The sequence below is a fragment of the Oncorhynchus mykiss genome, chromosome 6 (genome assembly GCF_013265735.2).
Source record: "Oncorhynchus mykiss isolate Arlee chromosome 6, USDA_OmykA_1.1, whole genome shotgun sequence".
NCBI lineage: Eukaryota > Metazoa > Chordata > Actinopteri > Salmoniformes > Salmonidae > Oncorhynchus > Oncorhynchus mykiss.
In genome coordinates this window covers 48,916,938-48,931,554 of record NC_048570.1, presented here as the reverse complement: position 1 = coordinate 48,931,554, position 14,617 = coordinate 48,916,938, and the positions used below count along the sequence as shown (strand labels likewise).

At 41.0% G+C, this 14,617-nt stretch overlaps 1 protein-coding gene across 3 annotated transcripts in view; it reads left to right on the top strand.

The window, feature by feature from the left end:
• The window catches only part of surf4l (surfeit 4, like), a 45,533-nt gene that overhangs the window by 13,322 nt on the left and 17,594 nt on the right, over positions 1-14,617 (top strand). Inside the window, exons 1-2 of one of the 3 annotated variants that reach the window (XM_021606676.2) lie at positions 7,168-7,419; positions 9,832-10,018. In XM_021606676.2, the coding sequence (XP_021462351.1) occupies positions 7,372-7,419; positions 9,832-10,018 (235 nt within the window). In that variant the 5' untranslated portion in view covers positions 7,168-7,371. Of the gene's footprint in view, positions 1-7,167; positions 7,420-9,831; positions 10,019-14,617 lie in introns of those variants that run through there. The other 2 variants (XM_021606675.2, XM_036980340.1) reach the window with 2 other exon arrangements.

Sequence of the window (14,617 nt, the reverse complement as noted above, 5' to 3'; positions counted from 1 at the left end):
ATTGCATTATAAGGGTTGTTTTATTCGACAGAATAGAGTATTCTGTTAACTATTGTGTGTGTGTTCCACTGAGGATGGGCCTCTATGAGATAGCACTGACAGAGGAGATTTACGATGTCTTTGGGTGATAAAAAATAAAGAGCATTCCAGATAACATGAGGTAATGTTTTTGTGCTATGAATTACCAGGAATGAGATTAGAACATCGTCTTAGGGACCAAACTGAACGATAATTTATAGAGAATGTTATCTGGCTTAGAGATACTCCTTTCTCAATTATAAAGTCCCTTTGTGAACTGTTCCTAAGATCTGTGGTTCGTCATGTAGGTTGAGAGGGGTGTATCTTGGCTATAAAAGATCTTTGTACTTTTCTGTTGTCACTTTCAATGGTTCATTAGAGATGGCACATCATTGAAAGTCAAAGGCTATTGCATAGCTCTTATTATTAAATGTGTAGTTTAAGTATAACTCTGACTGGTGTGTGAAGTTTGTAACTTTCCTAATTTGGTAAATACAGAAATAAGCCACCACACACTCTATATCAGTAGCCTTGAGGCCAGATGCATCCCTGAAAGGTCTTTATGCACTAATGGTGGAGGCTGGCGACACAGGAGGGGAAACAGGATAAGAGGATATGGGGGATGATGGGAGCAGAGACAATGATGGCAGGCAGAGGCTGAGGTCAGGTTATGGTGGGAGGCCGAAGCTGAGAATGAGGTCTGGTGATGGTGGGAGGCTGAAGCTAGGGTCTTGTGATGGTGGGAGGCTGAGGTTGAGGTCTGGTGATGGTGGGAGGCAGAAGCTGAGGTTTGGTGAAGGTGGCAGGCAGAAGCTAAGGTCTAGTGATGGTGGCAGGCTGAGGTCGGTTATGGTGGGGAACTGCTTTAGGAGGTTGGCAAAACGGGACAAGATTGGTGAAGGAAGGATGAAGTATGAGATGGTTGAAGTAAATTAATCAGAAAGGACAACAAAAGAACAATGAAGGGGAACAAAATACACTGTAGATAAAAACAGAAGGACCTGCAGTGTGACCAGCAGAAGACGCAGCAGTGTGACCAGCAGAAGAGGCAGCAGACGGGGTAGGAAGTCGACAGGATTTGTGTGGGATTCTTTCCTTTTCCTCTTTGAACATGACCAGGTGGTTAGTGAAGGAGTGGCTCTGTAAGAAGCATTTAAAGGTCCTGGAGTGGCCTAGCCAGTCTCCAGATCTCAACCCCATAGAAAATCTTTGGAGGGAGTTGAAAGTCTGTGTTGCCCAGCAACAGCCCCAAAACATCACTGCTCTAGAGGAGATCTGCATGGAGGAATGGGCCAAAATACCAGCAACAGTGTGTGAAAACCTTGTGAAGACTTACAGAAAACATTTGACCTCTGTCATTGCCAACAAAGGGTATATAACAAACTATTGAGATCAACTTTTGTTATTGACCAAATACTTATTTTCCACCATCATTTGCAAATAAATTCATTAAAAATCCTACAATGTGATTTTCTGGATTTTTTTTCTCATTTTGTCTGTCATAGTTGAAGTGTACCTATGATGAAAATTACAGGCCTCTCTCATTTTTTTAAGTGGGAGAACATGCACAATTGGTGGCTGACTAAATACTTTTTTGCCCCACTGTACCTGCAGGAAAAAATGAGTCAAGGATTGTTATCACCAAAACCTTTTTGGGTGTAACCCTCCATCAATTCAATAATTAGATATCTGAAGACACTATGCTAACTGAGGCTGTCTAAAAGTTTTATGATGGAAGTAGTTGACTGTGGTGTTGTGAAATTAGTGTGTGACAGACACCGACAGACAGGTGGACAGGCAGACAGAGAAACTGGAGAATATTGTAATGACTTCAATTTTACAATTGCAACCTTATGGCGATAGTGTAATCCCAATACCAATCTGGAACAAATGATTGAGTTTATTATATCACATTTGGGACCAATGGTTGAACTAGTTAACCCACAGTTCCTAGGCTGTCATTGAAAATAAGAATTTGTTCTTAACTAACTTGCCAAGTTAAATAAAAATATTATTGGTGATGCTTATTCCTAGCCGCAATATAACTTAACCTGCTGGTGAAAAATTTGGCCTACATAGTACAGTAGTGATGAACAGCTAGCTCACAACCACGCTGGAACAAGTTGATTTCTCTGAGTCCCCGAACCCACCACCATTTATTGTAGTGTAGCATCGCCTGTTGGTTAAAGTTAACACTTGTTGGTTTGTGCATAATAGTGTACTTTTAGTTACGACAAGGTTGTGGTATGAAATACCCATTATTATAAGAAAATAGATCTGAAAATACGAAGACTGAAAAATCGAGCACATAGACCGTAGGCCTGCTCGATGTTTCAGTCTTCATTGTCACACAATGTCACACACCAAGTACCTTTTGACTGATGCCAATGAATGTATGTTCACAACTATGGAGGTTAACTTCCAACCATTAATATGATTTCGGTGTTGATGTATCAAATAAAACAAGTGAGGTGGGTGATATGCATACAAGCAAATGTAATTATAATCGGACAAACTAAGAAACTTTAACAGGGGAAAAGAGAAAAATTCCACGCCTCCCGTTTTCTGATGACAGTATTTTCTTGTTTTTTCTTCCAGCATGTCCCTTTACAAATAATCAGTGTTGACAAACCACCAGTATCATAACACGGTCCATGCTATCTAGAATCCTTGGGATGTCCCAACTCTGAAGTTACCCCATTGACATTTAATATACAGTGCCTTGCGAAAGTATTCGGCCCCCTTGAACTTTGCGACCTTTTGCCACATTTCAGGCTTCAAACATAAAGATATAAAACTGTATTTTTTTGTGAAGAATCAACAACAAGTGGGACACAATCATGAAGTGGAATGACATTTATTGGATATTTCAAACTTTTTTAACAAATCAAAAACTGAAAAATTGGGCGTGCAAAATTATTCAGCCCCCTTAAGTTAATACTTTGTAGCGCCACCTTTTGCTGCGATTACAGCTGTAAGTCGCTTGGGGTATGTCTCTATCAGTTTTGCACATCGAGAGACTGAAATTTTTTCCCATTCCTCCTTGCAAAACAGCTCGAGCTCAGTGAGGTTGGATGGAGAGCATTTGTGAACAGCAGTTTTCAGTTCTTTCCACAGATTCTCGATTGGATTCAGGTCTGGACTTTGACTTGGCCATTCTAACACCTGGATATGTTTATTTTTGAACCATTCCATTGTAGATTTTGCTTTATGTTTTGGATCATTGTCTTGTTGGAAGACAAATCTCCGTCCCAGTCTCAGGTCTTTTGCAGACTCCATCAGATTTTCTTCCAGAATGGTCCTGTATTTGGCTCCATCCATCTTCCCATCAATTTTAACCATCTTCCCTGTCCCTGCTGAAGAAAAGCAGGCCCAAACCATGATGCTGCCACCACCATGTTTGACAGTGGGGATGGTGTGTTCAGCTGTGTTGCTTTTACGCCAAACATAACGTTTTGCATTGTTGCCAAAAAGTTCAATTTTGGTTTCATCTGACCAGGGCACCTTCTTCCACATGTTTGGTGTGTCTCCCAGGTGGCTTGTGGCAAACTTTAAACAACACTTTTTATGGATATCTTTAAGAAATGGCTTTCTTCTTGCCACTCTTCCATAAAGGCCTTGTGCAATATATGACTGACTGATTGTTGTCCTATGGACAGAGTCTCCCACCTCAGCTGTAGATCTCTGCAGTTCATCCAGAGTGATCATGGGCCTCTTGGCTGCATCTCTGATCAGTCTTCTCCTTGTATGAGCTGAAAGTTTAGAGGGACGGCCAGGTCTTGGTAGATTTGCAGTGGTCTGATACTCCTTCCATTTCAATAGTATCGCTTGCACAGTGCTCCTTGGGATGTTTAAAGCTTGGGAAATCTTTTTGTATCCAAATCCGGCTTTAAACTTCTTCACAACAGTATCTCGGACCTGCCTGGTGTGTTCCTTGTTCTTCATGATGCTCTCTGCGCTTTTGACGGACCTCTGAGACTATCACAGTGCAGGTGCATTTATTCGGAGACTTGATTACACACGGGTGGATTGTATTTATCATCATTAGTCATTTAGGTCAACATTGGATCATTCAGAGATCCTCACTGAACTTCTGGAGAGAGTTGGCTGCGCTGAAAGTAAAGGGGCTGAATAATTTTGCACGCCCAATTTTTCAGTTTTTGATTTGTTAAAAAAGTTTGAAATATCCAATAAATGTCGTTCCACTTCATGATTGTGTCCCACTTGTTGTTGATTCTTCACAAAAAAATACAGTTTTATATCTTTATGTTTGAAGCCTGAAATGTGGCAAAAGGTCGCAAAGTTCAAGGGGGGCGAATACTTTCGCAAGGCACTGTAGTTAAGGTGATGGTTAAGGTTGGGGTCAGTGGCGATTTTAGCTTGTAAATCTTGGTGGGGCAAACTAAAATATATATTTTTTAGATACATGCCAGCAAAGCCACTACACAACACAACAATAAACAATACTAATTGGACTATAACGGTGAGAAATGGTTCCCACAAACTGTTAGGGCCTACATAAAGCTGTCCCAATGGCAGAGTCCCAACAGCAATCTCAACACCTTACCACAAATCAACCTGGCTATCAGGCGAGCCTTGTCTGGCAGCGGAACAGTTCATTCAGCCTTGTTTACTGCCTTTAAAAAAAACATAGTTGATATGGCTGACTTGCTTAAACAAATGTGGTTTCCACTGACAATTGAGATGTACAAACTATGGCATAAGGGGATGATGAGCAGATAAAAGACAATCTGTAATTTCGATTAAGACATTAATGAGCATGCTAGGACAGACGTGGTCTATATAACTATTTGTTCAGCATGTTTGAAATGTGCAGCGACAGAATTCAGAACATGGGCCATTCTTACAGTATTCTCCATGTATACCAAGTCAGTAGGATAAATAAAGGGGGCATGTAAAGCAGACAATGAAAGCTCTTACAATATTCAATGATGACATTTCTCTAAAACAGGCTATAAGCTACATGTGCACCACCAAGTCAGAACAGTAGGCTAAATTATGATTGGAAAAGGGACCAAATTATTAGGGTGAGGCACATGAGCTACTAACAGCTTACTTTCCAACATACACATAGTATTACTTTCTTAGCTACAGTATACATATCTCCCTGGCATATTACATCATTTTTGCAGCAGCATAAAATACATTTCTGGACTCACGTTGTTGTGCTGTGTTCACTTGAACAGGAATGTGGCACGGCGCTCCTTCGTGGGCAAATTTTGTCATCAAAGTCTGGCATTCTCTGGATTTATGGTGCTTTCAAGACAGCAGGGGATTCAGAAAAAAACAAGGTTGAATCATGACATTAGTGATCTTTAGGTTGGAGTTCTACAAAGAGGCAGGTTGGAATTCCGAGTTGGATGACCGTTCAAAATGTATTTTCCCAGTCGGAGCTCGTTTTTTTCAGAGCTCTTGAACTCACTGAAGTCTGAGATTTCCCAATTCCGAGTTTCCAGTTGTTTGAAAGGGGCAGAAGTCATGCTGGATTGACAGCATGGCCAATGTTGGATATTTATCCTTTTAAGCTTGGAAAAGAGACTCTTAAACTCAGACTTGGACAACACATCCACTCCACTGAAGAGCAGGCTAGTGATTGCTTTGCAATGCTTGCAGTTAGCCACTGATTCCTTCCAAACCACTCATTGTTGAATTTGCAAGTTCCAACTTGTTGTGTAATGTTTATGTCCAATGGCCGATGAGCACCGAAACATTTTATCTATAATTTCTCTTCATAATTTCTCTTCATATGACAAGGATTGAAAAGGATTTTCCAGTAGATTGTCGACTTGATTCAAGATGATGACTGCTAGCTTGTCCAATCAAAGATCAAATCAAAGTTACTGTAGATATAATGTGATTTGACGTAATTTTATCTGTGGCCAATGACCTTGAGCTTTCTTGGATCGCCACTTCTAATGTAACTCTATGGCAGCACAATAGGGGCCTGAATTTTTTTGTTCTGCCTGTACATTTTGCAGTGATGTAGTATCCCCATGAGTGACAGAACACTGAGCCAATCACGGCTCAACTAGAGAACATTATCAACCCCATACGCCAAGGATTTATAACTAATCCAAGATACACCACTGCCTGTCGTTTTCAATGGAAACAAATGAGTCATAGTGAGCAGAACAAGCAAGGACGTGGGCAGAGCCAAGCACACGCTAGCGAGATCCTATTGGCGTGTTCTTGCATGCATCTGCATATTTCTGTTAGGGAACGCCTACTCTGTGGTGTGCTTACAATAACTCAATTCGCCTTTGCATTCCTTCTACACAGCACAATTTTTTTTTTAAAGTTTTGCGAAGGGTAAAGTCTACAAAACTAAGTCCACTCTGTTCAAAGCAGATTTGGGAACAGAAAACTGTATTTGAGAGCTACTCTTTTATCGAAGAGAAAATGTGCAGAATGTCAGCCCCCCAAAATGGAGACCATATTTTTATGCTGCTTTGTTACCTCAATAAATTATTATTTTTTTTTTTTACATTGTTTGCAAACTGATATGCGACATGTATTAATGCCAAAATAACATGCAAAAACAGGCACATTTAAAATTAAAATAAATGTCAAATTCTTGTTTTTTGCTTCAATTTAATTGAATGCCCCACCTGCCCTGGATGACAGTTCGCCACTGGTTAGGCTTAAGGTTAGTTAACTTAGAGTTTAGGGTAGGGTGGCCCAATGGGCGTCAGTTAAACACAAATTATTATTTACAATGACAGCCTACCCTGGCCATGCTGGGCCAATTGTGCACTAACCTATGGGACTCCCAATCACAGCCAGATGTGATACAGCCTGGATTTGAACCAGGGACTATTATGACCCCTTGTAGCACTGAGATGCAGTGCCTTAGACCACTGTGTCACTCAGGAGCCCTAGCAGCATGAATTTAAAATGTAAAATATAAAACTTCGGCTATGAGTGATGGAAGAAAATTGGCCTCGAAGACAATTCATGGAAAAATTCAATGGATATTTGTCACAAAGGTGATGATGAAAGTTTCTTCTTAAATAATTTTGAAAATTGACTTCTCTTTGAGGGCGTTTTCTGGGCTCCGCGTCAGTTAAACTGCAGTACCGCCAGTCTCCTCTGTCTACATGGGATGGCGTGCTTCCCAACCAGAACACTAGCCCCTTGGATCAGTATACGTGGCACGCTATGGCAATTACTGCCTACAGAGGGAGCTGTGTTATGGGGCGGAGGTAACGCTTGCACTTCTTCGATGAAGAGGAGCTAGCGTCTGAAAAAACTCAAGGCGACAGGTCAGATTTTTGTCAGTTAGAATTTTAGGAAACTGCAGTGGTACCAGCAGTACCAGACTCAGAGCGTGACATGGGGCAGAATGATCTGATGAGCAATGCGGAGGACGTGGCAGACCAGGTAAGCAGTGCACAAGGCCCTCGCGGCCACGGCAGAACCAGACCAGGAGTCATTGAATTAAGGGGAGGGAGTCTTCTCACTTTTTCATGATAACGAAACTAGAATGTGGATAAAAAAGTGAATGTATATTAATGAACAATGATGGTGTGTGTAGTCCCTTCCCGTTTGAGTTATTCTTCAATCGTACAGTCATGAAGCCGAAACAGTTGCAGTAGTGGCTACCTCTGGTTTAGCTTTCGAAAACACTTCTGCTCCGTATGTATGGGTTTCAGCGGTTACATTCGTCCACATTTGGTACATTTCCGACGCTGTGTTCCTACTCTTAGAAACGTCTATAATCATTGTTTTCGAAACATATGCTGATATGCCCCTGACATAATTGTTATAATAAAAAATATATATAGTTACTGTAGCAGTTATGCTTACACACAGGTGTTCAGCGCAAGCTATATGGCTGATTAGCACATGTGGCCGCCTATGTCTTCCGTCTGTCTTTGGAAACAAGCAATGTAAACATGAAGATATGGCCGTGTGGGAACACTAACCATATAAAGGTGTGTCGTAGTTTAACCTTTTAGTTTTTAGAAAATCGTTAAGCTTAAATGAAAGATACGTTCCTTATGTTTCCAAAAACGTACCGCAAGCGATATGTTAATGTGTAGACTAGTGTCGGGGCTCTTAACAAAACTCACCCAGTCAGAAGATACTATCATCAACAGGTAAGCGGTGGACCGCTAAATCAGTTAGTGTCTGAATTGTCTACCTCAGGCTGTTTGCAGTAAACACAGTAACATGGATAGTCAGATTAATATAATAGTTTGTTTAAAACCTTTACATGCTTTGCAAGAAATATTATAATCCTGTTCACATGGAAATCTGAAATCAGGCTACCTGATGGGATTTAAATACATTTAAGAAAAACGCCAATCAAAATAAACATTCTACCACAGAGACAATTTTATTTTTGTGAATCTGTAGCCTTGTGTAGCCTTCCACAAGTTTCCCAAAATAAGTTGGGTGAATTTTGGCCCATTCCTGCTGACAGAGCCGGTGTAACTGGCTCAGGTTTGTAGGCCTCCTTGCTCGCACACGCTTTTTCAGTTCTGCCCACACATTTTCTATAGGACCGAGGTCAGGGCTTTGTGATGGCCCCTCCAAAACCTTGACTTTGTTGTCCTTAAGCCATTTTACCACAACTTTGGAAGTATGCTTGGGCTCATTGTCCATTTGGAAGACCCATTTGCGACCAAGCTTTAACTTCCTGACTGATGTCTTGATGTTGTTTCAATATAGCCACATAATTTTCCCTCATGTTGCCATCTATTTTGTGAAGTGCACCAGCCCCCCCTGCAGCAAAGCACCCCCACAACATGATGCTAGCACCCCCACAACATGATGCTGCCACCCCTGTGCGTCACAGTTGGGATGGTGATCTTCAGCTTGCAAGCCTGCACCTTTTTCCTCCAAAAATAACAATGGTCATTATGGCCATACAGTTATATTTTTGTTTCATGAGAACAGAGGACATTTCTCCAAAAAGTACGATCTTTGTCCCCATGTGCAATTGCAAACCGTTGTCTGGCTTTTTTATGACCGTTTTGGAGCAGTGGCTTCTTCCTTGCTGAGCGGCCTTTCAGGTTATGTCGATATAGGACTCGTTTTACTGTGTGTATATAGATACTTTTGTACCCGTTTCCTCCAGCATCTTCACATGGTCCTTTGTTGTTGTTCTGGGATTCATTTGCACGTTTCGCAAGTACGTTCATTTCTAGGAGACAGAACGCGTCTCCTTCCTGAGTAGTATGATGGCTGCGTGGTCCCATGGTGTTTATAATTGCGTACTATTGTTTGTACAGATGAACGTGGTACCTTCGGGCGTTTGGAAATTCCTCCTAAGGATGAACCAGACTTGTGGAGGTCAATTTTTTTTTCTGAGATCTTGACTGATTTCTTTTGATTTTCCCATGTCAAGCAAAGAGGCACTGAGTTTGAAGGTAGGCCTTGAGAACATCCACAGGTACACCTCCAATTGACTCAGATGATGCCAATCAGAAGCTTCTAAAGCCATGACCTCATTTTCTGGTATTTTCCAAGCTGTTTAACCCTTATCACACGTACCATCACTTCCATCGAATTGGGGATAGTTTAACCAAAATTAAAATTCATCAAATTCACAGGCTTAACTTCCCATGGAAATTTACTGTTAATTTACGTTCCTTTGCATCCCTAACTGCGATATGTAACTATCGATTTCCCCCCCCCATCACTACTATTAGCCTACATTCTAGTGTACTGATATATCCTAACCTATAGCCTAACATCAGAGGGACAGTACAAGCACTACTGCAACAGAGCTACTGAGCTACTCTCTCTGACTAACCGTTTAACCAACCACTTCCTCTTTTCTGGCAGTTCCTGAGAGTGACCAAACAATACCTTCCTCACGTGGCACGCCTGTGTCTGATCAGCACCTTCCTGGAGGACGGCATTCGCATGTGGTTCCAGTGGAATGAGCAGCGGGACTACATTGAGGCCACCTGGAGCTGTGGCTACTTTCTGGCCGCCTGCTTCGTGTTACTGAACCTGCTAGGACAGCTAGGTGAGTTACTTGAACCTGTTACTGAACCTACTAGAACATTTGCACTGTAAGGCTTTTCCCTGAGTTGCCAGATTAATACTGTAATTTTGCTTTACCGCAGAGATGTTCTAATGTATTTGACAGTACTATTTTCCTTACTGTAAAAATATTGCAGCTCCCTGCTGCACATTTTAATGGATGCTGTAATGTTTTACAGTAAGCAAAATAGTAGTCAAATACATTACAGAATCTCTTCTCATTAGGAAAAGCATAGAAAAATAAAGAATAGAATGAGAGATGAGCACTAGTTACTCTGTGGGTAAAAAGACAGGTGACAAAAGGGGCACATCAAGCTTGTGTGTGTGTGGTCATCCAAACTCAGTGAGCTCTTGGAAGAATGGGGCAATGTAGGGGTTGAGAACAGCTGGCTTCCTCTGGGCCACCTTGTCATGCACTTTGTCCCATCTTCAGGGTTCATCTTGGGTTAATTGAAACCAGGAATCTGTACAGCCATATATCAATATAGTTTATCGAATCGAGGCATTGAACAAATGCAAATAAGACAGTTAGATACATCTACTTCAAACCTTTGCTAACTAGACTGATCAAAAATGTAAAGTGTTGGTACTAGGGATGCAAAATATATCTGTGAACATATCGGAATGCCAACATTGGTATCGGCCCTATGTCTGGTTTTTCCACATCGGCGTTAAACTAATGTCAAAGCTTACATGCATACCTATATAACGTAGGTACATGACTTAATGACGCCACATAAAATGTTCACTACATGTGCAACACAGCATTCCTAACCTAGCCCACAATGTCTGCTGTGTGGATCGAGCAGTCATTTGAAAGAGTAAGAATATTTCAGCGAGACAACTCAAAGGCAAAATCCATTAATGACAAATTAATGGAATTCATTGCCATTGACAATCAACCGTTTTGTCATGGTTGGTGTGGGCTTTTGCGACTGGTTGAGCACCGGTACACAGTAACGTTACCACGTGTGCTATTGTTCAGATGTTGCCCTACTGGAGTTACACTGTGATAGCGTCACTGCTATTAGCTTCACAACGTACTATGGAACGCCGTTTGGGTCTTTGCGTATCAAAAAAGATGCACGTCAAATAACACTATTTGACAATAACACTTTGACGCGTTAAATAAGCTTTTAATTTGACACATCAAATAATACTGTTCTATTATAGAATGTTGTCTTCTGAATTTGCACGTGCAAGCCAAGCGCCACCACTACTATCAGTAGCACTGTCAAAGCTGTAAAAAAAAAAAATGTATGCAAACATTGGCCACGAACAATGTGTTTACAATACCACAAAGGTAATAAAGCATTATTTGTTTGACCGCAACTTCTGGGGTAGCTAGCTAGCTTTAGCTTGGTACCTAGATAGCACCAATACAACCAGCCTGAAAACAATGACCAGTAGAAACTGCATTCATTTTTACTATTCTTAGAAAGGATTTAGTAATCCTTGTGATTTAAGTATTAGCTTGGTAGCCAATTGTTGTTCGCCTATTGAAATTGAACTTCAGTTAATGTAAATAGCTAGCCAGTTAATTAACCCTTTTGCCCAAAGCTAACGTTATAAGCAGCCAGATAGCTTCATCTGGCTAGTGAGGCTCGACCTGACCTGGTTGTGTGTTGTGAAGAAAGCCACAATAAGGATTAGGCACAAGAGGAGTTTGCCTTCAAAATAAAAGTACCTCTTTGAAAGTGATGCAAAAGGTTACAATTGGTGGAATCATGCCATATTTAGACTAGATAATGTTAAACAAGGTTGGAATGTGAAGCAATGAAGTGGGGGTTCAGTCTACTCAGTGACACCCACAGAACACAACTGTTAAGAGTTTATGCAAATATTAGCATTGTATCTCTTATCCCGGGACTGTGACTTGTGGGAAATCACCTCCCCAGTCAGCCTATTGAGTGTATTGACTTTCATATTGCACTACTGCTTTACCTAAGGATTGGGGATCAATGAAATGGGGTAACAGTCTACTCAATACCCAATATATTTTTTTCCCAGCGTCGTCCTCAGAGTTATCAGGCTCCTAAACATCCACACAGTATTGTTTCTCCTCGAATAGTGTTCAATACACACTGGTTGACAATAAATGTGGCTAAATTCAGTTGTTTCAGAGTCTGAGCCATGATGCTAATGTTCTCTGGGTGTCACTGAGCAGACTGATAACCCATGTCATTGAGCCACATTACTAAATAAACTACTAGAATGCTTAAAAGGCCGCAGGATTTTTGGCATGGAAAATATTGGATATTGGCCAAAAAATTTCATATCGGTGCATCACTCATTGGTACCATGTTTCATGAGCTGAAAAAGGAGATCCCAGAATTGCATGTGTCTGCACCTATTTGTCTCTACAGTCCCGTAAGGTGTATTTTTACCTGTGTTTTTAAAATCTGATTCTACTGCGTGCATCAGTTACCTGATGTGGAATAGAGTTCCATGTAGTCATGGATCTACAGTTGAAGTCTGAAGTTTACATGCACTTAGGTTGGAGTCATTAATTCGTTTTTCAACCACTCCAAAAATGTCTTGTTAACAAATTATAGTTTTGGCAAGTCTGTTAGGACATCTACTTTGCATGACACAAGTCATTTTTACAACAATTGTTTACAGATGGATTATTTCACTTATAATTCACTGTATCACAATTCTAGTGGGTCAGAAGTTTACACACACTAAGTTGACTGTGCCTTTAAACAGCTTGGAAAATTCCAGAAAATGATTTCATGGCTTTAGACGCTTCTGATAGGCTAATTGACATCATTTGGGTCAATTGGAGATGTAGCTGAGGATGTAATTCAAGGCCTACCTTCAAACTCAGTATCCCTTTGTCAAGGTATTGGAGTGGCAATCACAAAGGCCTGACCATAGAACATTTGTGGGCAGAACTGAAAAAGCGTGTGCAAGCAAGGAGGCCTACAAACCTGACTTGTTACACACATCATGGGAAAATCAAAAGAAATCAACCAAGACCTGAGAAAAAAAGTTGTAGACCTCCAAGTCTGGTTCATCCTGGGAGCAATTTCCAAACACCTAAAGGTATAAACACCATGGGACCAAGCAGCCGTCATACCGCTCAGGAAGGAGACGTGTTCATTCTCCAAGAGATGAACGTACTTTGTTGCGAAAAATGCAAATCAATCCAAGAACAGCAAAGGAACTTGTGAAGATGCTGGAGGAAACGGGTACAAAAGTATCTATATCCACAGTAAAAACGAGTCCTATATCGGTATGACCTGAAAGGCCGCTCAGCATAGAAGGAGCCACTGCTCCAAAACCACCATTAAAAAGCCAGACAACAGTTTGCAACTGCACATGGGGACAAAGGTCGTACTTTTTGAAGAAATGTCCTCTGGTCTGATGAAACAAAAATTGAGCTGTTTGGCCATAATGACCATCGTTATGTTTGGAGGATAAAGGGGGAGGCTGGAAAGCCGAAGAACACCATCCCAACCGTGAAGCACAGGGGTGGCAGCATCATGTTGTGGGGGTGCTTTGCTGCAGGAGGGACTGGTGCACTTAATAAAATAGATGGTATCATGAGGCAGGAAAATTATGTGGATATATTGAAGCAGAATTTCAACACATCAGTCAGGAAGTTAAATTTTGGTCGCAAATGGGTCTTCCAAATGGACAATTACCCCAAGCATACTTCCAAAGTTGTGGCAAAATGGCATAAGGACAACGAAGTCAAGGTATTGGAGTGGCCATCACAAAGCCCTGACCTCAATCATATAGACAATTAGTGGGTAGAACTGAAAGTGTGTGCAAGAAAGGAGACCTACACACCTGACTCAGTGACACCAGATCTGTCAGGAGGAATGGGCCAAAACTTATTGTGGGAAGCTTGTGGAAGGCTACACAATTCTTGACCCAAGTTAAACAATTTAAAGGCGTTGCTACCAAATACTAATTGAGTGTTTGTCAACTTCTGACCCACTGGGAATGTGATGAAATAAATAAAACCTGAAATAATTCTCTCTACTATTATTCTGACGTTTCACATTCTTAACATAAAGTGGTGATCCTAACTGACCTAAGACGGGGGATTTTTTTTCTAGGATTAAATGTCAGGAATTGTGAAACTGAGTTTAAATGTACTTGGCTAAGGTGTATGTAAACTTCCAACTTCAACTGTATATAAACTCAGCAACAACAAAAAAGCTCCCTAGGAGTGGCTGTCCTGCAAAGATGATTGCAAGAGCACAGCGCAGAATGCTCAAGGAGGATAATTTAGAATCCTACAATGTCAGCTAAGGAGTTACAGAAATCTCTGGAATATGCTAACATCTCTGACGTGTATCAAATCAAATTTTATTTGTCACATACACATGGTTAGCAGATGTTAATGCGAGTGTAGTGAAATGCTTGTGCTTCTAGTTCTGACAATGCAGTAACAACCAACGAGTAATCTAATCTAACAATTCCACAACTACCTTATACACAAGTGTAAAGGGATGAAGAATATGTACATACAAATATATGGATGAGTGATGGTGCAGAACGGCATAGGGAAGATGCAGTAGATGGTATAGAGTACAGTATATACATATGAAATGAGTAATGTAGGGTA